The 23,898-nt window shown below is 39.9% G+C and overlaps 1 protein-coding gene across 16 annotated transcripts in view; it reads left to right on the forward strand.

Moving 5' to 3' along the window:
* The window catches only part of adgrg6 (adhesion G protein-coupled receptor G6), a 116,571-nt gene that overhangs the window by 32,780 nt on the left and 59,893 nt on the right, over nucleotides 1–23,898 (forward strand). For 12 of the 16 annotated variants that reach the window (XM_055015930.1, XM_055015934.1, XM_055015933.1 and 9 more), the window contains exons 3-7: nucleotides 15,260–15,607; nucleotides 17,999–18,138; nucleotides 18,856–19,135; nucleotides 20,289–20,462; nucleotides 23,529–23,576. In XM_055015930.1, the coding sequence (XP_054871905.1) occupies nucleotides 15,260–15,607; nucleotides 17,999–18,138; nucleotides 18,856–19,135; nucleotides 20,289–20,462; nucleotides 23,529–23,576 (990 nt within the window). The remainder of the gene's footprint in view (nucleotides 1–15,259; nucleotides 15,608–17,998; nucleotides 18,139–18,855; nucleotides 19,136–20,288; nucleotides 20,463–23,528; nucleotides 23,577–23,898) is intronic. The other 4 variants (XM_055015935.1, XM_055015932.1, XM_023288230.3 and 1 more) reach the window with 2 other exon arrangements.

Consider the following 23,898-nt stretch of genomic DNA (forward strand, 5'->3'; position numbering starts at 1 on the left):
TGCATTATTTTCAACATGCTATCAGGTCTTTGGATTTTTCTGGATGCTACTGGACACAATCACAGCTCTTCTTCAGTTTGACGGTGCTGCTTGGGGAAGATGATGGCTGATGATTGCAATCACAGTGGACAATCGTGAAACAGCGTAAGAGCGACTCTACTTCCGGAGAGGCTGGTCTTGGACAAGTCTAATGGTGTGTTCATGTCATATGTGATGGGTGGTGATGATGTGGAAGATTTCTACATCTATAATTTGCAGAGTTCACATGATGAGACAGTTCAGATGATTTTATGACTCCAGTGTTTGTATCGAATTACGGTTTAATTGACTTGAATGGCTGAGATGTTTTTTTTTTTTTTTAGGCACTTAAAGTTGTAGGTTCCAGATAAAGATCATTTATAATTAGCTAGTTAGCATATTTAGACAACATGTGCTAGATTTGTCCCCCATTTTCCAATCATCTTCAACCACAATGTTTCTTCAGTGTTGGAGTTGCTGTTTTTAAAATGTTGGCATTTCAGGGATTGATGTTCTTGTCTGCTGAGAAGTTTTAAATCAGAGCTGCACGATATATCATTTCAGCATCAAAAGTGCAATGTGCAAATGCACAATAGTCATATCGTAGGTGGTATGATGTGAAGTTATGGACATGAACACATCATGCTACATTTTTTGCAGTGTGATGCAAAAGAAAACTCCAATAATTTCTAATCCACAAAAGAGGTTTGTTTGATATGATGTCATTTGTGTTGATTTATTTTTAACAAAGACCTTGTTGACATGCAAGCTTCAGTAAAAAGAGCAGAAAACAGAAACAAAACACTGACAAGGAAGAATTGGTTGCAAAAAAATACACAATTAGTAGGGCTGCACAATGAATGGAATATTAATCACGTTCATGAATTTAGCTTTGACAGTTAACTGAACGTGCTTCATTGCAATAGTGATTAAAAAAATGCTTCGTTCATAGAGAACAGCCCATGTAGATAAAATCACTTACTTTAAACCTGGCTGTATCTGATATAAGAACATCTTATTTCGCTTCTAACGGAGTAGATTTTGGTCACACACCTTCCTGAGCTGTTCTGCTGCAGTAACTGAGCGGAGACTAGAGGCTTCTCTGTGCACAGCAGCTTAACCAGACTCCACTGCAGCACGAATACAAGGTGTTTAAGGAACATTGGTGAATTGCATTGTCTGTCAATGAGCAAATGTTCAGCAACTGAGGTGTTTTGAGTACAGTTTGATTTATATTTTGACTCTAGGAGCTGCATTGAATTAGGTGAAGAAGAATCTTATTTTAGGTCTTGTTTTGCTGCCAATTTGTACATTAGCAGGAATGTAGCCCAGCATGGAAGTGAAAGCAGTGCTTCATTTATTTAAATTTGAAAATGTATTTAAAAGATTTTGCCTGTAAGATCTACAAAAAAATCCGATAAATAGACTAATCCTGATCTCAATATTAATCAGCATAATCATTTTTATAATTTTGACAATAATAATGTCATCCTACACATCTGTATGGAAATTAGGGCTGGTCCAAATATCAATTTCTGGGCTCCGGATATTCGGGCCCATTTAATGACAAATATCCGAATATTCGGCTCGTCATCGGACGTTGAAGCCTTTTGAATCAGCGCCACAAAGCTTTGTATGACAAATGTTAAGTATCTGAATGCCATCCAGAGCAAAAAACTAAAAGTTTCAGATGCCTTTTCATGTGTTACACTAAATGAGAAAAGTTACAAACTGCCCATACTCCAAAAAAGTCCAGAAAAAAGTGAATTCATCTTTTAGCTTTTTTTTTCTTTAGAAAAAAGATGCACTATCCTATAAAGAAATCACCTCAGTCACTTTAAAATGATAATTTTTTTTCCCAAATAGAGTTATTCAAGTCTTCTGGTGAATATTCACCAATTTTTTCATATTTCAGTGTATATCTCAGAAAAACTAAATATTGTAATGTCAGTTTTTTTCCATGATCATGCCGCTCTAGTTTAAACCCAACAAGCTGTTGGTATGAAACATACTGCTTGGTTAAAAGAAAACAAACTGTGTCCCCATGCCACCTTTCCCACTCAGCAAACGTCCCTTGAGTGTATAAAATATACACTTCTCTGCACCCTTCACTCCTCTACTCATTTTTCAATGGTTGCTGCTGCTTTTAAAAAAAAGCCACACAGCCAGAGCTGCAGCACAGCCAACCTCCTGTCTCCCACAACAGCCACGAAACAAAGGCCTTTTGTTGTGCTCCTCCGTCAGATGGAGTAAATGAACAGTAGTTTGGGTTGCAGCTCGGAGTGTACCAACACGTCGGGGTTCCTGTTGGGGCTGTTTTCAGTGTTCTGTGTGGGAACTGCCGCAGGAAAACATCCCCAACATGTCATCAGCGTTTGCAGCAGCGACTTCTGGCTCATCGCATAATGTCATCACTCGCTTCTCTCATTTTACCAGCTGTTCTGTTGAGTTGGGTGACAGGCAGAATGAGTAAGACAGGCAAAACGTGGAAGCACAAAGTAGCAACGTTTGCTTGACTCCTGGTGCAGTTTTGCTCTTTATTGTCAAAATTCGTAGCCTTTTTTAAACTGATCCGCATTTTAAAGACTGATTGAAATGACTGGCAGTCATTCGTGTCCCAGTGAAACCCCAAAAATATGCTTCAGATTTAGTTAATTGGCACTTAACAAGCACAATTATTCCCTTTCTGATTTGTTAAATTTATAAAAATGCTTCACTTCCTCCACCCTGTAAAGCTTAAAGTGTTTGGAGTTTGAATATTTGCTGCAGTAATTAGGGGAAAATCAATTTGCTGAAGTTTTCAGCTAGAACCTATGACTTTTTTCAACAAATAAAGCTTGCATTAATTCAGTGTGAAATATAACAAACAGTGTGTATAAAATTTCGGCAGTTTCTAGGTTTGTGTTGAGGTCATAGTTTAAGTCATCCGCATTGATTGTGAGGAATTTTCTGACATAAGACAGTTCATTTCTTTCTCTGAAAATGTCTTTGCATTCATTATTCATCCATTTAAGTCCTGGTATCTTGTTGAAGTTGTGTCGTAGAGATTTGGGAAGACGTTGGCATCAATACTCTACTTTTCTGTGTTATGTATGGAGCATCCCATACTATTCAAAAAGTCAGAATAAGCGTGATTGGTTGAGGACAGTTTCACTTTTATTCTATGATAATATTTGCAATTTTTCATTTGCAAAAGCAAATCACAATTTGAGGATTTATGTGTCCTCATCTAGGCTGACAACTGTCATTACTTTCATGATTTAAGAATTACAATGGATTTCTTCATAATGATTCTAATGATTAGTTGCATTAATGCTTCAGTAATGCATGTTTCAGTGCTGGTAGAAGCAGTAAAAGTGGAGCAATGGCAAATTAATTCACTCAATATACATTTTGAGGACCAAGCGTTCAAAAATGTGCTTTACACGTCCAACAATTAAGAAGTTCTCCTTAAATTCATATTTGAAAAACTGATTCAATTATATAAATGTACCTCAGTGAGACTGTATGTCGAGCTGGAATGAAGGCTGCAGTTCTGCAGAGTCTGTAATTATAAAAGATGAAGAAAGATGAGACAAAGCAGCCTTCTGTCTCACACAAACACACACACACACACACACACACACACTGCTGGTCATTAGCTTCAGCCTCGGAGCCGGTTGACGTGTTTCACACATTAAATGAATGTTGATAATTAAAGCGACATGTTGTTTGCATGAAACTGGTCGTGTCACAGGATGCTTTTAGGCGTCAGAAAAGGTTGGAGGGTGAATTAGCACGAACGCAGGAAAGTATGACACACACATATATATCTTGGTCTTTTCTGTATTTCTTGTTGCCGTACTGAATCCCTCAGCTCTTTACTGTAACCATCACTGCTAAATGCTCAGCCACAATCATTTCCCTGAACCTTATTCTAACAGATCCGTAAAAAAAAAACAACAAGTTTTAACTCTCAAACCGCCCTTTCATTATGTAAAGACAGACCAAACTGCCCTAAACATACAGAGCCTTAACCTAAACTCAACCTCAGCCTCCCTTCACACCAAGTCGTCAACCTAGAATTCAGTGATTTACATGACGAGAGAAAGTTCACACAGTGTGACTGTGTACACAGATGTATGTCCCAGCAACATGAGTAATACAAGCACACACTGACACGCACTCAGAAGCTCATAAAACAGCAGGCCATCCCAGTAGCCTGCGCCCAACCTGATCTCACTTCGCACTTTAAACAAAACAGCCATGCACACACACGCTGGGAAAACACACAAACAGTGAGGTGTGAAGGGAGTTTAGTCATGGTTTTACTGAAGCACACAAACAACTACAAATACATTATCAAAAGGCTTTTCAGATTCATATTGGGGTCTTCTGAAGCAACCAGATGTATGTATTTGCTGTGTTTAGTTACTAAAAATCCATCTGAGTTACATTGGTGTTTCACACTGCTAACAAAACTTGCCTTATGAAATATTGAATCTTGTAGTGACTACAGCATTATTTACCCTTTTCATGGTTCTGTTTAGACTCTTCCAGATCTTGGCTAATGTTTGAGAAAGATCTACTTATATACAGAAAAAGTCCACAGTGAATTGTACCACATCATTTTTAATTCAAAAAGGCAAACTCTGAAGTTGAAAAGTGAAGCCAAAAACTGCAGTTCCTTGAAAGGCCACTTGAGGCTGATTCCAAAAGCGAGTCTATCCTTATAGGCCTCTTGTTAAAATGTTCAAATTTACAACAGAAATAAACATGTTTACAGCCCAGTATAAAACAGTTTTGGTCTTTATAGCTACTTTCCCTGTTTATGACAACTATACGGGGGGGCATTTTTATTTAAGTCACCCATTTAAATTGTATTAAGATTTAAAGACATCCTTTCTTTTTTTTTTACTTTGTTAACATGTTCATATGGTGCTTTTATTTGCTTGAAGACACATCATAAGGGATATAAGCAATCAGTGGGCTGCCAGAGTATTTGCACCTTAAACTGCGCTGTACCAAAGACAGTCTCACAAATCTGAATAAGTCCTGTCAACGTGCAAGGTTTAGTAATTCCTCTTCAGAATCGGTTTCCAGCTTGAACATGTATGGCGGATTTACTCCAGTGTGTATCATTAGAGTAATTTTACAGTATTTGAGCAAAGATGTAGGTGAGACAATGTGCTCGAGCTGCTGGTATTAACTTTGATACACAGAGAGGATATTTTTAGGGGTTAAATTTATGACTGAATTAGGGGTGTGGCTGCTTTGAGCGACAGGTGGGTGTCGTCATAGAAATGTTCACCCCAAAAACTTTTGCATGACCAATCTGAGCTCCAATTATTTGCTCATTTATGGATTAGCTGGGAGTTAAGAGGAGTCAGGCACCACCAAGATGACCGGAGCTGAGCTTCAGAGCCACTGTTCAGGAAACGTTTGGTTGATGTAATGGAGGTTTTGTCCATCTTCACATACAGTGTATGGTTTGTTTACATCTAACCAAAACCACCAACTTTCTTGAGCCTCTCCCAAAGTGCTTTTGACTACTTTCAAGTCCCTGTTGTGAAAATCGACCCGCTTTATGCACCCACCATCGACCCCGGCCTCCCCCTAATGACTCCAGTGCAGTTCATGAACGAGAAGCTTCTCTCCTTGAAAATAATGTTGGCACTTCTAGGAGATGGTGCTGAATGATCATCCTGGTGTTAGAGGCGTCATGTCAACAGTTTGCATACCAAAAACAGCTTCCATGTCCATGTTTTTATTTGTGTCTTTTTACTCAGATTATTACCATCTAATTCATACCGAACCAATGCATTTATAGCGTGTATTTTGTGCTTTTTTCACTTGGTGTTTTGACACCTTAGAGTTTACTTTTGCTACCACTTTCTAATGCACAGCAGGCATACTAATGTGTTTAAAAACGTCATTTCTAAAGGTTTGACATCTATTAACATGTTTCAGTCAATTTGTACCCCGCTATTGATTTCTGCTTCAAACGTCTCTCCCCAGGGACTTTATTATTCGGAAAAATCAAAGAAGGAGTTTTTAATTCACGTCTACTTCTGTATGACTTTCAAACTGTAACAAGAGCTTCAAAGAGGAGGACTAAGCTGCACATTCGGTGCAGATTTGGGAACCTGGTTCCTCTTTACTGAATCAAACAGAGAAACTCTTCAAAGACTCGTAATGGCTCATTATGGAGCTTCTGTCATCTGTAACCCAGAGAGGAAACTCAGAGCGGCACATGAGACGATCGCACACATTCACACAAACACATGTACTCAGTGTGTCTTATCTCAGCTAGTTAGACCTCTGGGACTTCATCTCACCGTCCCCACATCTCCGCTCAGCTTTTTACTTTACTCTCCCTTTATCCTTTAGGTTCTTTCATCTCCTTTTCTTGACTTCCATTACCTTCCCATCCCATGTTTCTGTCTCTTTTTTCTTCATCTTCTTCTCCTTCCTTTCCCAAACTATTTCCTTCACCGCCCTCTGTGGTTTTCATAAATATTAAAAACACGAGTTGCCAGTCATCAATTTTACTTCCTTCATTCCTTTTCTGTCCTTTCTACTCTTAATGTTTCTCATCACCTCTCCTCTTACTTCCCTTCCTTTCCTATTTCTTATTTCCTTCACTCATCGCCTCCTCTGTCCTCAGATCTTTCCTTTGCCTTCAGCTTTGACTCATCTTTTCCTTCTCTCCTCTCTTTCTGACCCAGATCATAGCTCTGAATAAACCCTCTGTGTATAAATACAAGTTAATTAACAATTTTTTCATTAACTTGAACAGTTAAATCTGCTGATAATATGAGGCGTCGTCATATATCCCGTAAATATATTCAATTTCATTCAATTTGACTTGGCTTTGATTTTTATTCTTTAATCTAATTAACACATAATTTTATAGCAGTCCGCAGAGAGAAACGCGAGCACAATACCGTCAGGGCTGTGAAATATTAACATCTCACATTAATTGCTAAACGGTGGAAACATCTTCCATTCAGTGTGTGACAAGCCGCCGCCCCTGTGCTGCCAAAACCAACCACCCATCTAAATATAAATGTGTGCGCCGGTGCCGACACTAATCCTCCAGTCATTACACACTCGCTTTATTAATGACTCCGCTGTTAACTCGTCCCGCTGTAACAGAGATGTACAGCAGAAACAGACGACTTCCGTCCCGACTCCCTTCGTTAGTAACCAGTCCAGCTGCAGAGCATCCTGTTCATCAGTGAGCGAAGAGGAAGCTGTAAAGTTTTCTATCTGCAGCAGTGAGGGTGACCTACAACCAGGGAGAGGAAATTAGATGAAAAGAAAGGAGAAAGTGCAACAGAAAACAGGGGAGAGGAAAGAGGAGAAGATCAGAGTGGATGGAAAACAATCCAATTCCAGGGAATTGCAGTGAAATAGCAGTTTTCCACCTCAGTCACTCCCACCATGAAGTCATTGTGTTGCTCTGATCTAATCTCAGCACCAAGCAGATTATTGTGAAACAAATCTTTTCTCATTTCTCACATTTGGTTATCAGCACACTCATATTTGCCTGAGAGGACTTCCTCTCTGCTCTTACATTTTCCTGATTGGTCAACACACACACACACACACACATACACACACCTGAGCTGCCAGTTGTGTTTGTCTGTCAGCTTTTATCAGCTGCACAAAGCTGCCAGAGAAATGTCATCACAGCTAGAAAAGCAGAGCAGTGATAAAAGAGGAAGAAGCTAATGATTTAGAGGTGTTTATTTTTACATGGCGACAGTGACAAAAAAAAACAAGTTCTCATAATGTAAATCATTCATTTCAGGGTGATTACGTGGGTTAAAGTCAGGTTTAGGTCAGGTGAAGGTGAGGACAAGTGAGGACAAACCTAGAGGCTGAGAGTAGAAAAGCCAGAGCTGTCTTCAGGCTAGAATCAAATTATTTTGTTCTATGTGTATGGTGAAGTCTTGGAAGACACTAAAACTGGCACGTTTCCACTTGTTTCAACTAATATTGCTTCACATTCCTGCTCCAGTTTTTGTAACCAGCCTGAATATTGGCATGTAGTTTAAATGGCATTGGTTTGGATTGTAGTCATGGAAAAAATTACTAGACCACCCTTGTTTTCTTCAATTTCTTGTTCATTTTAAATCCTGGTACCACTAAAGGTATATTACATGAAGAATACAATTAACTCAACAAAAAATGCAGCTGATCATATCATACTTCATGTCCTATTTGACATGCTGAAGCTTAATTGTATTCCCAGGCTCTATAAGAGGCAACAAATCATGTGAGAATTAGGATTATTTTCTCATGGACTTCTATACAATCTGACATTTTTTTGCAACTAGTGGAGTCGCCCCTTACTGTTTGTTCAAAAGAATGCAGGTTTAAGGAACTGAAACATTAGATTCATTTTTAAGAGGCAGAGGCTACGTCCATCTTTTACATGCAGTTTATGCTCAGAAAACAGACGTTGATGTAACATGCGTCTATAAAATGGGGTCCTCCAAGTGCACTAGAAAGTAGCAGAGTAACAACTATGAGTCCATTGTGCTCATAGCTGTCAGTGCAGGTCTGCAGAGGACAAAGGCTTCAGAATCCAAGGAACAAAAAGCCATCAAGTCTTTATCATCAATGTATCAGTCACTCCATTTGCAGTTGCCTACAGTTACTGGCACTTATTGTGTTGATGAGGCTGTATATCAAACCTGACATCCAGAAAACAGCAATGTCTCCTAGAACTTAAGTTAACATGCACGAAAGTAATTACATTTTCTACCAAGATAATGAGGAACCACTGATTAACATATTTGGCTCGTCACAAACATGTTGAAGCTAGGTATGTGTGAGTAAGTTGTTGAACACCTTATCTAGCAGTACAGTAAGTTAGGGGAAGACCGTGGTTTGATGTGATACACAACGGGTCCACTGTGGCTTATTAAAGTGTTTTTGTTGACTAAACCACAGACAGGAGCCTGGATGTGAACCGTGCTCTCTGGTGTGCGTTTTGTTCTGTATTTCAGCGTTTATACATTTAGGAATCAGTCAGGTTTTGGTCTCTGAGGATCAACAGTGAGAGCTTGTTTCAGTAGAAACAGAGCGAATCCTTGAATGCGAAAGTAGAACCAGAAGCTGCTGCAATTTTCTCAGCTGAAAGCCATCTGTATCGCTCTTGTTTGTTGTTTCCCTTTTCTGCCTCTGTCTGCCTTTATAATCCAACTGAACTGAAGCTTGTAGCTGCTCTCTGGTGGCCTTGAAGAAAGCATTCTGGAAAACGGAGTGTTCAGGTACAGATGGACAACGTCGCCTACGTTGTTGTGCTATTTGCAACAGCTTTACTAAAGAAACACGTTGAAGTAAACGGGAACTGTCCTTTAAGGAAAGTCTGTATAGTATTTTGCTAAGAATAACTTTATATTTTGTATTTCTGACTGTTGATCACTAGCATTATAATTTCTGAGTATTTCTTTCATTGATAGCATTCAGAGCTGAAATATCTCCCCTTAGCTGAATTCCTGCCGCAGAAAAAAATGGAAGTTTACCCTTCATTTGTCAGATTACACTGGATTGAATAGATTTGCATTGCAAAGCGTTGATTTGCTTTTATTGTATAAAGTTCTAGAAACGGTATCCCTCAGTGGCTAATGGAGGACAGATGAAGGGTAATTGTGTGGAGCTGGCAGTGCTGCCACTGTACAACAGTAATGCAGGACAGATGCAGGATAACTCTGGACAGGGGCTGGTTTTACAGCTCTACAAAGGTTTCCAGTGCGCCAGCAGCAGCGGTGCTTCCTCCACAGCGGGAGATGTTCACAATAAGATACAGTTGTAGGATGCTTGGTTTGCTGACAAAGTCCACATACAGAGACTCTGTGTGGTGAAAGACCTCAGAAACCCAACAACACTCATTTTGTTGAATCAGTTGTACACTCGGCACTGATGGTGCTTGATTCAGGTCTGTTCCACCTCCTTCTTTTATACAACTTTGAATGTGTTCTTTGTTTTTCCGCCCGCACCATGTTTTTATGTCTTCACGCAGCTTCTGGAGCCACATCTCTCTTCAGTGAGTGGGGCCAAAGTGAGAATGGACTGAGTTGTCAGTGAGTCAGAATCAGGTCCTCAGATTTCTTGTTCCCTTTCAGCAGTAAACTTGTTTGGTAAATGATATCTGTGATGGGATGAAGTACAGACAGCAGCTCAAAAAAGGCAAAATGGAAACATTACAACCTGTCTATGTGCTTTACGGTCATCTGTTTAGTATCCAAACTCCGACAGCTTTCTTTATGAACTTCACTGCTTCTGTTATGGCTATGAAGGCTTGTATTTCTGAGCACAAAACAGCCACAAGAACTGGAAATCCAGACGGGTGAAAGTGTCCTTCTCAGAGTGAGGTGTTTAATGGTTTTTCAGTTTGATGATGCTTGAATCTCAGTGCAGTTATATTCTTGTACTCTTGTAAGTTCAGGTCTCTGTTTTCTGTCCATTTTCTTGCTCCTTAAGGCTATCTGAGGGTTTTGGGTGTGATCTGCGGTAGAGGTGTCTTGAATGAAAACATTGCCTTGATTGTCTTCCATATTACTGACTTGGTGCCTGCATTGTTAATGATCTGAGGAAGGCTTATGGCTGAAACATGCCAGCAATGATACGCATTACTTGTGCTGTTTGTGTGTCAAGTTCTTGATTCATGTCTTTTGATCACTCAGCAATGCCTCAAAGAATAGAAATGCAAGACGGGGAGTCATTTTGGTGCTTAACAAAGAAGGACGCAGTAAGAGAGGCTTTGCTAACCAACTTGGAAACAGCCAAACAGCCGTCAATAACAACCTTAAGAAGAAAACCCAGCATGACTCCACAAGAACCACAAAGGAAGAGGCAGAAATCCGCGGTCACAGTGGTCTAATAATCATTTCCAAAGCTGTCTGATTCAAATGTTTCTGTGTTAAGCCTTGAGTATTGCCAGAGAATTCTGATAAATGCCTTCAAGTGAGCAGAAGCCCTTGAGTTGGTTAAATAAAAATAAAAAAAAAACAAGCATAAAAAACACAAAAATCGCAGGTGTTGAGCCAGAAGAAGATGACCTTACCAGACCTCTGCAGCCTGAAGCTCATCTCTGCTGCTGGCTACAGAAACTGGAGCAAGAATAACTCAACAAAATCTCAAATCAAACTGGCGATGATTGAGTTGTATTAGGAAGATGGTAGGTCTTCAAAGGAAACTAGTAACCAGGGAATAAAAAGAAAAAGATGCTGTCAAGGAGATGTTTGTTTTAGTTGAGCCACCTGAGTCCCAAACATAGTCAAATAGATCCAAAATCTGATCCAAAATACAGTTGACCTGAACAGACTTTAATAGAGAGACAGCACAAATACCATCTGTTGAGTATTTTCTAAGACAAAGAGTGTGAATTCTCTGATTCTGGCTTCTTAAATCTGAGAATTTTCTGGTTTCTTCTTCCCAGTATAACAGAAAACTGAATATATTTTGGTTGTGGATTAAACAAATTTTTAAGGATGCTAACAGTAAAATCTGCCACAAAGGAAGGAAGATGATGCGGTTTATTCTGGATCCATTTGGATTCACTTTGATATTGGACATAAACAGACTTAAGTAGCAGTAAGATAGGTCCCTATTTGACCTGATTAAACCGAACTGTTTGGTTCTTGCTTCTTCAGAACTAAGTGGACTCATCATTGTCTCAAATCTGTGGTTTTGCTGCATCGATTTTGATCCTCTATTGTTGCTCATATAATGTCACGCAAAGAAATAATTCAGTGAAATACTCCTTTAAGTGACAATTATTATATATAACATATATATTGTTTCCGGCTGAGGATTGGACTGTGAGTTCTGTTTGGTTCTGTTTAGTTCTGTTGGTCTGGAGGGACGAAGGTTCACAGCTTCCAGAGGCAGATTGGAGGTGAGAGGATCAAGGGAATCGTGAGGTTGTGCTGCCAGAAACTTGAGAGGCAGCTTTTAGGCTTTTGGGGGGATGAATTGTGTGGCTTCCAAACATGCATGCACACACAGACACACACAGACACGCACACACACATACACACACACACACAAGTTCCACAAGCTGAAAGAAATCAGTGAATCAGAAAAGATGTACGGTTATAGCAACAGAAGTCTACACTCCCAGAGAGAGGAAATACTGTGTGTGTGTGCGCGCGATTGTGTGTGCGTGTGTGTATGGGTGTGTGCTCGGAAAGAGAGAGAGAGGGCAGAGAAGTTGGTGTGTGAATCATGTGGCTGCTTCTAGTTGTTCCATTAGTACTGAAAAAAATAAGTTTGGTGCTTTTTGACGTTACATCCAAATGTTCCTGAAATTTCATGCTGAACAACTTTAATGAGAGCAAAAGGTTTAGCACAGCCACACACACACACACACACATACACTGAACAATCTTTGATGGAGTGGAAATGGGTTTGAGTATGTATTTGTATTATATGTGCTGTGAATACGTGGCTATGTTGGTTTTTGCTTTTAGTGCAGGAGACTTCATGTTTGCAGCACTTACTCTCGATCCATATGTGCAGGAAGTTTCAACTCTGCACCAATTAATCTCTTATAGAAAATGTTACATATATGACTGGGGAATCGATTTGGTGTGTATTTCATGTTGTTTTTCCTCAGATTAAAGCAGAGCCGAAAATAAAATTAGCTCACGTTTTTGTAAATGTATGTTGGAGTCAAGATCTTTGCTGATAAAAAACAAAAAAATGCACCTCATTTAAAATTAGTTCCCATCCATTTGAAGTAGTCTTCTTGTGCACTAATCAGGGATGAGCGATATAAAGCTGAAGAATTTTTTGAAAAGGAATGTTTAATTTCAGTTCAGATCGGTAGTTATTGCTAATTAATAACCTATTTTTAACCAAGAGGACCTTTGAATTTGACCACCTTATTTTGACTCTAACCGCTTGGCCTATTTATCAGTTAAATGTGCAGGTCAAAAAGTGTAAAGGAAGGATCTGACCGAGATTCACATTAAATAAAGATTGCAAGTAGGTGATCTGGGTGGGTTGAGAATGATGATTGTGAGACATTGTGTAAAAAAACTCAACATTTCATGATGGCCATTACACAACAGTTCATGTTATTTGTGCTGAATGTCGTTCCTCAGACACATGACTATCAAAGAAGACAACAATTATACTTCTGGTTCACTCTCAGTCTAAGGCTTGCAGGCTGATCTTCCAAGCCCATCATAAAATTGCATCTAAAACAGGTCCCGATTGCACATTGTCACACGGAATCCTGACTCGTGAGAGTTGCTGCTTGCACCTGTTACCTGTACGTGACCATGTTGTGATCCATTTGTGCGCTACAGAAACAGACTTTAAGTTTTTGATTGTGCTTCAATACAATACTCTGCACAAGTTTTTTGCTCTTAAAGTGAGGATGCTTTCAAAACAAATGCCAGGAGCGGTTTTTATTCATCAGTGAACTTCACCCTACATTTTTCAGAGCTTGCCAAACCCTGACACATTCCTCTATTCCTTCGTGTGTATAAAAATTTGTTAAGCAGGTTGAACCTGTGGCAAAACAGCAATTAAAATGCATTTTAAGTATTATGCTTTTTTCCATTTAAATCTGTATCAGAACTTGTATAATAGCTCTGGAGATAATTAAAAACATGTAGTGACTCATGGGGGTTCAAAGAGTTCACAGCTTCGATTTTTCAGGCTTGCATTAAGTAAAAGCAGCATTACTAAAGTTAAAATGGTTGAACATCCTTAGTATTTTAGGATGAGGCAGTAGCTTGGAAAGAAAGTCTGCAGTGGATGTGCTGAACTTGTTGACTGAGTCTGAAATACTGTACGCTGACAGCCCATGAGCAAGGCATGGAGCCTTCAGTCACTGCAGCGAAACTGCATAGTCTGTTGGGAAGTGAAGGAATATGAAGCAAGTTTTTGCTGAAAAATGTGACCCCAGTCAGCTTTTCTTGTATGAGAAAGGGGTTAAGACATACAGACTAAATAAAAAAAAAAAAAGCTACACACACACATACTGGTGTTTCTGACGTTTCCAGTACGTTGGCTGTGGTTTTGGCCACGGCGACGGCTGAGCCTGAGATCAACGGAGGCCATTGTTGCCCTGAGTGAGAGAGGCGAACCATTCTTTCCACTTTCCATTTCAGCTCTTGTCTTTTTTTTTTTTTTTTTTGAGGAAAGGCTCCTCTTTTTAGTTGTGGTTGAAAATGCTGTAGGCTAACATGTTTAATGTCTTGAATGAAAAATCACAACCAGTTTGGCAGGGTTTGGTTAGTTTCCCCAACAAGCAACTTTTTGCGGGTGCTGTGTTGGTAGGATTTGACAGATCTGCACTTGTTTTTTTACCCTAAAGCTCTCTCGGTAAAAGAACACTAAACACAGAACTGTATTCACTGAAATATGAAATCGCAGCCGTATAGCACCATGACAGTACTTTGTCAATCTAAAGGGACATTATGACCTGAAAAATGTAGGATGATGTACAGAAAGCATTGGTTCCTCTGCAGTGCACACAAATTCTTTCCTACTTGCATTTCACAGTTCTTAACTATTGGAGGATTGTTTGAAAGAGATGAGCACAACAAAACTACATCTACTGCATGTTTTCACTCCTTGATATTTATACCTCGCTCTTGTAAAAATGAAGAATCTGACTGCTTTCCTTACAAAAGTTACTTTTTCCCTGATCTGTCGGATTGTGCTGCATGTGCATGGTTTCTGTTGCTACAGTTGATGTTTTGTGAAACTTATTGAATGCAGGACCTGGGTCTGGTGATTGTGGACTCTCATTCCACTTCTGTCATGATCAATCAATCTCTTCTTAGTCGATGATGATTGATTGATTCCTGTCTGGGCTGCTGAGCCTTAAGCTAGCTGCTTTAAGATAATCCCTGAACTACCCTTCTTGTCTGCTCTGATCTTGTCCTGTAAAAACAACATCTTGGGTTTGTCTCCTCAATTATAAAAGTCCTTGTAACCTTCTTGAAAAGCTGTCTTCGTCCTTGGGTAATGATGCTCTTTACTGCTGACTCAGCTGTGTTTGTTCTTGAGAACAACACTGCATCCTGAGTTCTAATGATAATGGGTGTTTGCCTCCTCTGTCTTTTGCCTCGTCTCCTACCCGTTTTATGGGCCCTGTTCTCCTCTATTCTTTATGTCTTGCCCCCTCATGTCCTCGTCTACTAAGTATCCTGTCTGCGTGATATTACTGTCTTAACGTCAGTGGAGGTTGTCACATTTTGAACATTCATGAATTTATCACCTCCAGTACTGGGCTGCAGCTCCACAAACTGTAACCTGGTGCTAACGGATGCCCAGGGGGAAATCACATCGCCCTGCTACCCCCAGAAATACCCCAACTCGCAGGCCTGCAGGTGGGTCATGCAGGCTCCGGCTGGCTTCATCATTCAGCTGTCCTTCCTGGACTTTGATCTGGAGGAGGCGCATGGCTGTATCTACGACCGGGTCGTAGTGAACACGGGAAACACCGACGTTAAGTTCTGTGGTCTTACGGCCAACGGGCTGACACTGAACTCGACGGGGAATGTGATGGAGCTGTCCTTTACCTCCGACTTCAGCATACAGAAGAGGGGGTTCAGTGTTAGCTTCCGACACGGTAGGTTCAGGCCAACAGCAGATTCCTGGTCTTTAAATGTAGCTTAACTAATCTAGGCTAACATGATGTCATCAACCTGAAATAATCCTGTGAATTGCGGATTGGGTGGCTGAGAAGGAAGTTAGAAGGTAATGGCAGTTTGCTTAGATTTGGCTTGGCCCTGTTTTGTGACTCTACAGCAGTGTTGGTCATGAGACTGTTTCACTGTAACCTAAATGAAGAGAGATAAGAGTATTGTACATGGTGATCAGGACTTTTCAGGTCACAAATGGCTTTGTTCTACTTATTTCATCCAAACCAGTAACTGCTTCTTGATGACTACAATAGAAGATGCAGGACACCAATATTATAATCACACATTTTTCTGCAGGGGGTTTTACAATCTGTGCAGCATACAACAGCCTCTGTCTTTAAACCATTGATTTGGATGATGGCCAACTTCCTCACATTGATCTGTAATAATGTAAAACAACTGAAGAAACCTCAGGAAGAACTTCTGAGTGTTGGTCTCCCTTTTAGAACAGACAGACATGAAGTTGATGTTGCATGTAGAGAGAAGCAGCAGAGCAGATTTAAAATGTAGGCAATCATTAAAACAAATCATAGAAGGCAACATGATGAGTGTGATCCAGGATGATGTGAAGTAACCTTTTATGTTTTTGGCAAAGCCTGAAGAGCAAAGTTAATCTCAGCTCGAAAGCAGAGTGAATTTTGCAAGACAGCAAGTGTGTAATGTGTAATGTAATGTGCATAAAATTTGTCCTCTTTCCGGAATTTGGAGTCATGAGTTCAACCTCTGCCAAGTCTGAACTCCCAAGAATGGGGTTTGCTTGATTTATACTTCTGTAATGAATCTATACATTAGGTACGCCCTAGGTTTAGCGTAACTATACGCCCAATGCTGTAGCCTGATATGCACCTCCTAAAATAAGGGAACCACTTGTCACCATAACATAGATTATTTTAAAAGCTCTATCAATCCATGCACGGACTCAATCAATTAAATGGTCCTTAAACAGCACCCTTTTAACCTTCACTAGGTTGGATCTGCCATGCAAGGTGTCATTGTTTGCAACTTGGGGTTCAATGTCTTTGCCAAGGGCCATTTTGGCATCAGAAGGAACCACCAGTCTTAAAATTAGTGGACAACCCGCTCTAAAATCAGAGCCACAGTTAACCAGTTTGGTTCTGATGTCTCCTCTCATTTCTGCAATGCAGTAACATTTATCAGCTTCAACTCCAACATGATCCACTCAGAGTTGCCCTACATAGAAGTACACAAAGAACCTCAACACAGTGACATGGAAACCTCACCGCTATCTGGTGTGTTGATGGTGTAATTGCAGACACATCATTGCACAAGTAGAAATACTCACAACAGCGTAGGCCACTTGCGTAGGCCATGGTGTCGATTCAACGCAGAAGTATCAATCAAGCTTAAGTTTGAAACCACAGCGACCAGACGTTTCTACATAACAGACAGCGGGTGGATCAGCATCACACAGTTAGATGTATCGCTCTGCCAAAGGAAGACTGCTTTGGTGTTTTGGTGCATTTGTGTGAATGCGCCTTCATACATGTTTGCTGTGTCTTTGTGTGAGAATGAGTGGTGTTTTTCCATTACACTCTGGCTGTCATTTTTGAGCTCAGCCAGCAGCTCCAGAGCTGTTCTCCTGCTGGGAAAGGTTTTGCGACATGAAGATTCAGAGAGACAAACCGTCTGGTTTGTGAACACGTGTCAAAAGCGTGTCACCTGAAATGTATGTTTTTTTGATTTTCAAACTTGCTCTTTTCAGGGAAACTTTCATTTTAAAGCTTAGAATAGCTCTGCGCTATATAAAGACAACTTCAAATCAAATCAAAATTTAACAAATGATGTCTCTACAGTAAAAATCAGCTTCATCAGGTAAAATCAAGGTTGAAGTTGGATGATTTGTTGAAATACAGATGAATGAAAAGATTTGAGTTCAGTTTCCTTCTTGTCATTTTATAATTTGACTCCTATTCTTGTCCTTTTCATCTTTCATCACTGATTTCTTTTGACCTCACTTCTGTTTCCTCTTTGCTCTCTTTATTCATCTTTTTTGTTAATTTCTTTTACTCACATTAATCGCCAACACCTTCCTCGTTACCTTTCTTTTCTTGATTTCCTCACTCCATTTTTATTCTCTCTGCTATTCTATTCCTTTTTCTTCTTCCACTTCTTGTTATATTACCATTTCTTATTTCTTTGCTGTTCTTCGTTCCTTTGTTTCTTTTCTACATTTCTGCCTTCACTGCTTCGCCTTTGTCTATTTTGTTCTCCATTCTTTTTTCCTTTTTTGCCTTCTTGTCTGTCTGTCCTTCCTGTCCTCTCTTTCCTTCCACTCTCCGTCCATTTTTTCTTTCTAGTTGCCGTGGCACTGAGGAACCAGAAGGTCAAGATAACTGGTGGTAACGGCCAGGTCACCAAGGTCGCCAACTCTGTTACCATACCAACGCTCAGTCAACTGACCATTTGCTTTGAGGTGGAGCGCATCAGTCAGAAACAGGTGCTGCCATAGTTTGGTTTATTCAACATCAAAGATTTCTTTGCTTTTCTCTAAAAAATTCTCACTTGTCTAAAATAGGCAAAACTCAGTCAGAAAACTAATGTGTCATTTACTTTCAAATACCAATCAACATTCAGCTCTATTTGAATCCAAGTTCAGTGACAGTAGTTTGGGCTGGTCATCAGTTTAGTTAGTCACATTTTCAGTGACTTCAGAGACTATTTATGACTAAATAAGCAACATGAAACAATCCAACTGTAAGTGTTATTTACCTTTCCAAGCTGAAGTTTTTTTTTGTACCTGATCAGGAATGTTTGACAGCCCTTTAACCGTTGCCACATTTTGATGGAAATATTTCCATACTTTCATTAACCTCATAACAAGCAGTGGCTCACAGGTGGGGTGATCATTACAAACATTCGCCGTGCTTTAAAAATTATTTAAACTCACAAAAGTACAAAAAATAAATCTTTAAAGCCTAGTGTCGATCTGAGGGTTGCCAAAAACAGCAAATACTTCCAAATGAATGTGGGTGACCACACTTGACCCTATCAACTCTTTCACAGTATTAAATGATTCAGATTTAAATCAGAGCAATGTACTTGATCATAACCTTCATAAAAAAAATCAAGCACAAAATATCAAATTGAAAATACAGTATATCCACTTGTGGTGTTTCCCTCAGACTCATTATCAGTTGTCTGTGTTCCTGAACAGAAAGAGTGGTTCTTCACCTACTATGACCGGAACAACAACGCAAAGCTGAGTTTGGGCTCCGATCAGACCGGGATGAAGATGATTGTTGACGGAGTTATCTGTCCCATTGACTCCATCATCTCCCCGTCTGACTTCACCGCCTCTATGGAGCCTTTCTGTGTCCTCTGGACATCGTCAAATGGCCGGGTGGCAGTTTACTTCAATGGAAACTACTGGGCAAAGGCCTGTTCCACCTCTAGTGGACACTCTGTGCCGAATGGTGGAATATTCCGGTTAGGAGGTAAGCTGGGGCATAATTTTATTTGAAGTACTGATCTCTGGTGCATTTTGTTAGTTGTTATTAAAGATATTTTGTCTTTACCATCCAGTGAGCTTTTTTTTTTGGTGATTTGTAGGATAAAAGTAGCAGTATGAGAGATGTAGACTTATCTGGTTTAAAGGAAAACTAACCAAAGAAAAGAAATACGGTCATTGGGGGGGGAGCTTTGTCTGCTCTGATGTTATAAAAAATAGATTTTTACATTCTGGATAAAATCAGAGTAACAGACTCACTGTGTCATCACAAGTCTACCTATAAAACATTTTTAAAACCCATTTATTCGGTCTTTCTTCAGGGTGGCTCGTTAGTTCATCCCGATTCATTAGTTTGTTTCACTCAGTATCTTTGTATTTTGTTGGACAAAACAAGCAAGATGACATCGTGCTTCATTTTTAGGAAATTGCAGTGGGCATTTTCACATTTTTTTTTGGTATTTTGCAAACCAGATTACTGAGAAGATAATTTGCAGATTAACTGATTGATTACAGCCCTTGTGAGGCCATTCTTTCACAAAAACATCTAACATTAGTGCCAGTGTGTGGCAAAATATAGTCACAAATGATCTAGAATGTCATCATTTGTGTGAATAGACAGGTGACTGACAGAATAGGGCGATTACATACAGTATTCACTCTTCATTATTTAACTGTGTGTTTCCTCTCTGGAATTAATGAAGTATTTCTGAATCTGATTCTATTTACAGTTGCTATAAATCACTGCTAGTTCAGAGTGATATGGATTAAAACTTTTTATGAATTGGTAAGAGTGAGTTTAGACTGTGACCTTGTTAACATTTGGCAGTAAATACAGAGTTGACCTCAGTCTGATAGAATTTCTGCAGGTATGGGGCTATAAACTAAAGCAACAGGCACCAAGTGAAAGGTCTGAGGATCACCCAACTTATTACAGTTCACCCTGAAGGAAACATGAATACCTGAACTGAATTTTATTAGAATTCATCATCGTTGTCGCTTTGAACAATTTCACAAGAAACCGTAGATTGACATCCTGGCATCATGGCTCTATAGAAAAGGATCCACAAATCCAAAGCAGGCCTGCGGATCGATAGTCAGCCTTGCTGCAATGAGACATTGTGTGTTTTGTTTGTGTTCAGGGCAGCACAACTTCAACGGGAACATCTACAACCTCCGGCTGTGGGATTATGCCATGACAGTGCAGCAGCTCGCCGCGTTGACCTGTGACACGGTGGGAAACGTCATCGACTGGGACAACAACCACTGGACCATCCCGTCCACCGTGGCCCAGACCGACGCCACGCTCAGCTGCAGTGAGTACAAGAAATAACCACAATCTGACCTCAGAATGTTGAATTTGTGTCTCATCATGCTGGTACATGATGAGACAGAACATGTAACATGGATTGTTATAGAGATGCACACTGACGATATTTAATGCACTAACGCAAACATAGAACCATCTTGTACAAGTTTAAATCTCATAATGGATCGAATCTGTAGGCGTTGTTCTTTTTTTTTTTAAATTCAAATTTTGCTACATGATTGCATGTTGAAGCTAACTGGTCTTTCATTTTAGCAAACTTAGAGTTGCTCACCAAGTAATACAGTACTACTTTATTAAAATAAACACACAAAATGCGTGGAATGTGTGCAAAATATGATAAATCATAACACTGTTGTAATTTTACAGTTACAGCATTTCAAAACCAGTCAAATAAAGCAAAATAAAAGAGGTTTTTATTGTCTACATTAGCATTAAATACTGTTGAAGTGCTGATCTGCACCAGAAAATGAAATTATGTCAAAGAAAACATGATTCATCAGACCAGGACACCTTCTTCTGTTGCTTCCTAGTCCAGTTCTGATGCAATTATAGACACTTTTGATGGTGGACAGAAGTTAGGAAGAGCTCTTGGACCAGTCTGCCAATGGTCCTGTCACTATCAATAAAATTTGTGCCATGGTAGACATCCTGTTGGTTCAGATCAGAAAGGGTAACGTTTGCACCCCAGACGCCTTTATGTTGTAGACATGCTCGGACTCAGGGCTCTGACCCAATCGATCTCAAAGAGACTCAGGTCTCCTCCCACATCAAACATTATGACTAAAAAAAAAACAATAGTTCACTGACTGTCTAATACAGTGTGTTCCAGACAATGACATGTTCCTTTACACAAAATAATCAATGCTATTTGCTTCATCTGTGAGTGCTCATTATGCTGCAGCTCATCGGTTTCTGTAACATCAGTCAGTGTCATTGGTAATGTGAGACGCTTTACATCATCCGTCCAATTCTGTTCTGTTTCATAGCAGACTGTTTACAGCACTTTGATCTGTGCTGGCAAATCCTTGAAAAGCAGTTTCTTTAAAGGCGGCAAGATGAAGGCCTTTCCGATGTATATCAAAATCCAGTAATTTTACACTAATTTGACGTCCAGTTTTGATGTTACTTCCAATAAAAGTGGATTTGAAGTATTTAAATGCTCGTTAACAGTACCACCATGGTACTGTTGTTGTATCTGGTAGGTTATTTTGATTCACTACCACACAAAGTACAACTATTTTTGGAAATTACTTATTTTCTTGTTGTCAGAAATGAAACTGTCTCTCTGCAGACTGTTTTTAAGGCTTAGGTCTTCAGAACCAGTGGTCTCAGAGCTAACAGCCACAGACAGAGGAGGGAAGTCAGAAGGTACTGAGACGCACTGACACACTGTTGGTGTGTGTTCTAAATTAGCCGTTGTACAGACACCCAAAAAAAACTACATTTTCTGAACAATTGCTGTGGTCCTGATATATTGCCTGTCAAATATCGCACACACATACAATGCACAGAGTGTAGTGTATCATGCAGGAACTCCAAGTACTAAGCATTACAGTCTGTTTGCTATCAGGGTGGAAAATTACAACCAGACTTCTGCCAAATTCTGGTACATTTGGACTGCGGCTGGTAACTTAATCAACTCCAGCAACCAGTTTGGCTGTTTACCAGCCATCATTCTGATTCCTGCCCCGCTCTAAAAACCCAGTTGGCTGTTGAAATATACGGTACACAAACACACAACTGTGCACTACTGTACGGCACTGAGAGGAAATGACGCGTTTAAAATTGCTTAATTATTAAAGATTTTTTTTTTGCGGTATTTTTCAGTACATTAGCATCAGAAATGCATTATGTACGCTTACAGGAACACACACACACACACACATTCTGGTGTAGACTGGCGTGTGTGTGCACAGAGTAGTGCCTCTTAGTTAAAACGCTGTAAATGAGTGTGTAGCCGCAGGAGGTTAGCCACAGTGGTTTGAGTGAAATCCCTGCCAACACTGTACCCACTGGAGCACGGGCCTGTGTGTGTGTGTGTGTGTGTGTGTGTGTGTGTGTGTGTGTGTGTGTGTGTGTGTGTGTGTGTGTGTGTGTGTGTGTGTGTGTGTGTGTGTGTGTGTGTGTGTGTGTGTGTGTGTGTGTGTGTGTCTGTGTGTGTGTGTGTGTGTGTGTGTGTGTGTGTGTGTGCGCGTGTGTGCATGCCTGTATACCTCGGAGACTTGCGGCGGTTTTCAAGAAATGCATGATTCCGCACTAAGCTTCCCAATTCTCCTGCACACACAGTAAAAAGCCCACAGTCGGGGGGGGGGGGCTTCACTTTAGCTTTTCTTACTCTACATGAAACTTTATCTGCTGAGATCCACATCGACAGAGAGAGACATTATGAAGCAGCGTGTGAATGAATTCTTTGATGCCGGTCTTGTTTTTACAGCACTGAAATAGAGTACGTTTGATTGTATCTCATAGTGCAAAACGAGGTAGCACTGTCTGAAAGACGACAATGTTCACATCAGTAAAGACACTCAAAACGTGGTGTAAAAGAACGCAAAATTAGATGTAAAATTACAGATGGTGCAACTATAACCTGGCGACTAATGAACCACTGGCGTCTCATGAATGAACTCATTAATTAAACTGAAATGATTGACGGGACATGCACACACACAAACACGGAAAATATGGTATAAAGGCTGCTGTTAATTGTACCAACACATGCTGATAAATCCTTGTGTTTCTGAGGGAGCTGTCTAATTCCTGGACATTCAAACAACCTCGATCTTGTGCTTGTCTTGACTGCCTCAGTGATTGACTCTCCATCTTCATCCCGTTCTCACAGGATTGCTCTAATGACTGATTACTTATGTTCTGCTTGTTATTAAATAACTGTAATTTGTTGTCCTTCCATTTCATAGTGATTATTAACTGATTAGCTCATTGGCTAATTAACTTCTTGTCAATGTGATGTCTCTAAAAACTGAAATATGTTTTTCCTTTAATAATCAACGACTTTTTTTGACGGATGTCCACTAATCTGTCCTTCTCTTCACAGTCTGCTACCCTCATTGCATTCACTTAACTACTGCTGCGCCAGCTAGTGGTGAGTGCTGCTAACACCCTGCTAATTTACAGTGTGTGTGTGCTTATGGCCGTGTCTGTGTGTGTTTTTAGTGGAAGTGTGTATCAGTTTGCTTCTGCTAACTGGGCTTTGATGCATGGACGAGAATGTACAATAACCTCTTCTTTTGTTTAACATATTGCAGTACATAAACTTGTGTTTTTAAGTGCCATCAGCCAGACATTATTACAGAACATAGTGTTTCATTTTTAATCCTTATACACTGATCTTTGGTCTTTTAGATGACTGTACCCTTTGAACCCCAAAACCAAACTGTAAAAAAAAGCATGTTGTCTTTAATTTT

Source organism: Amphiprion ocellaris, chromosome 12, assembly GCF_022539595.1.
Source record: "Amphiprion ocellaris isolate individual 3 ecotype Okinawa chromosome 12, ASM2253959v1, whole genome shotgun sequence".
NCBI lineage: Eukaryota > Metazoa > Chordata > Actinopteri > Pomacentridae > Amphiprion > Amphiprion ocellaris.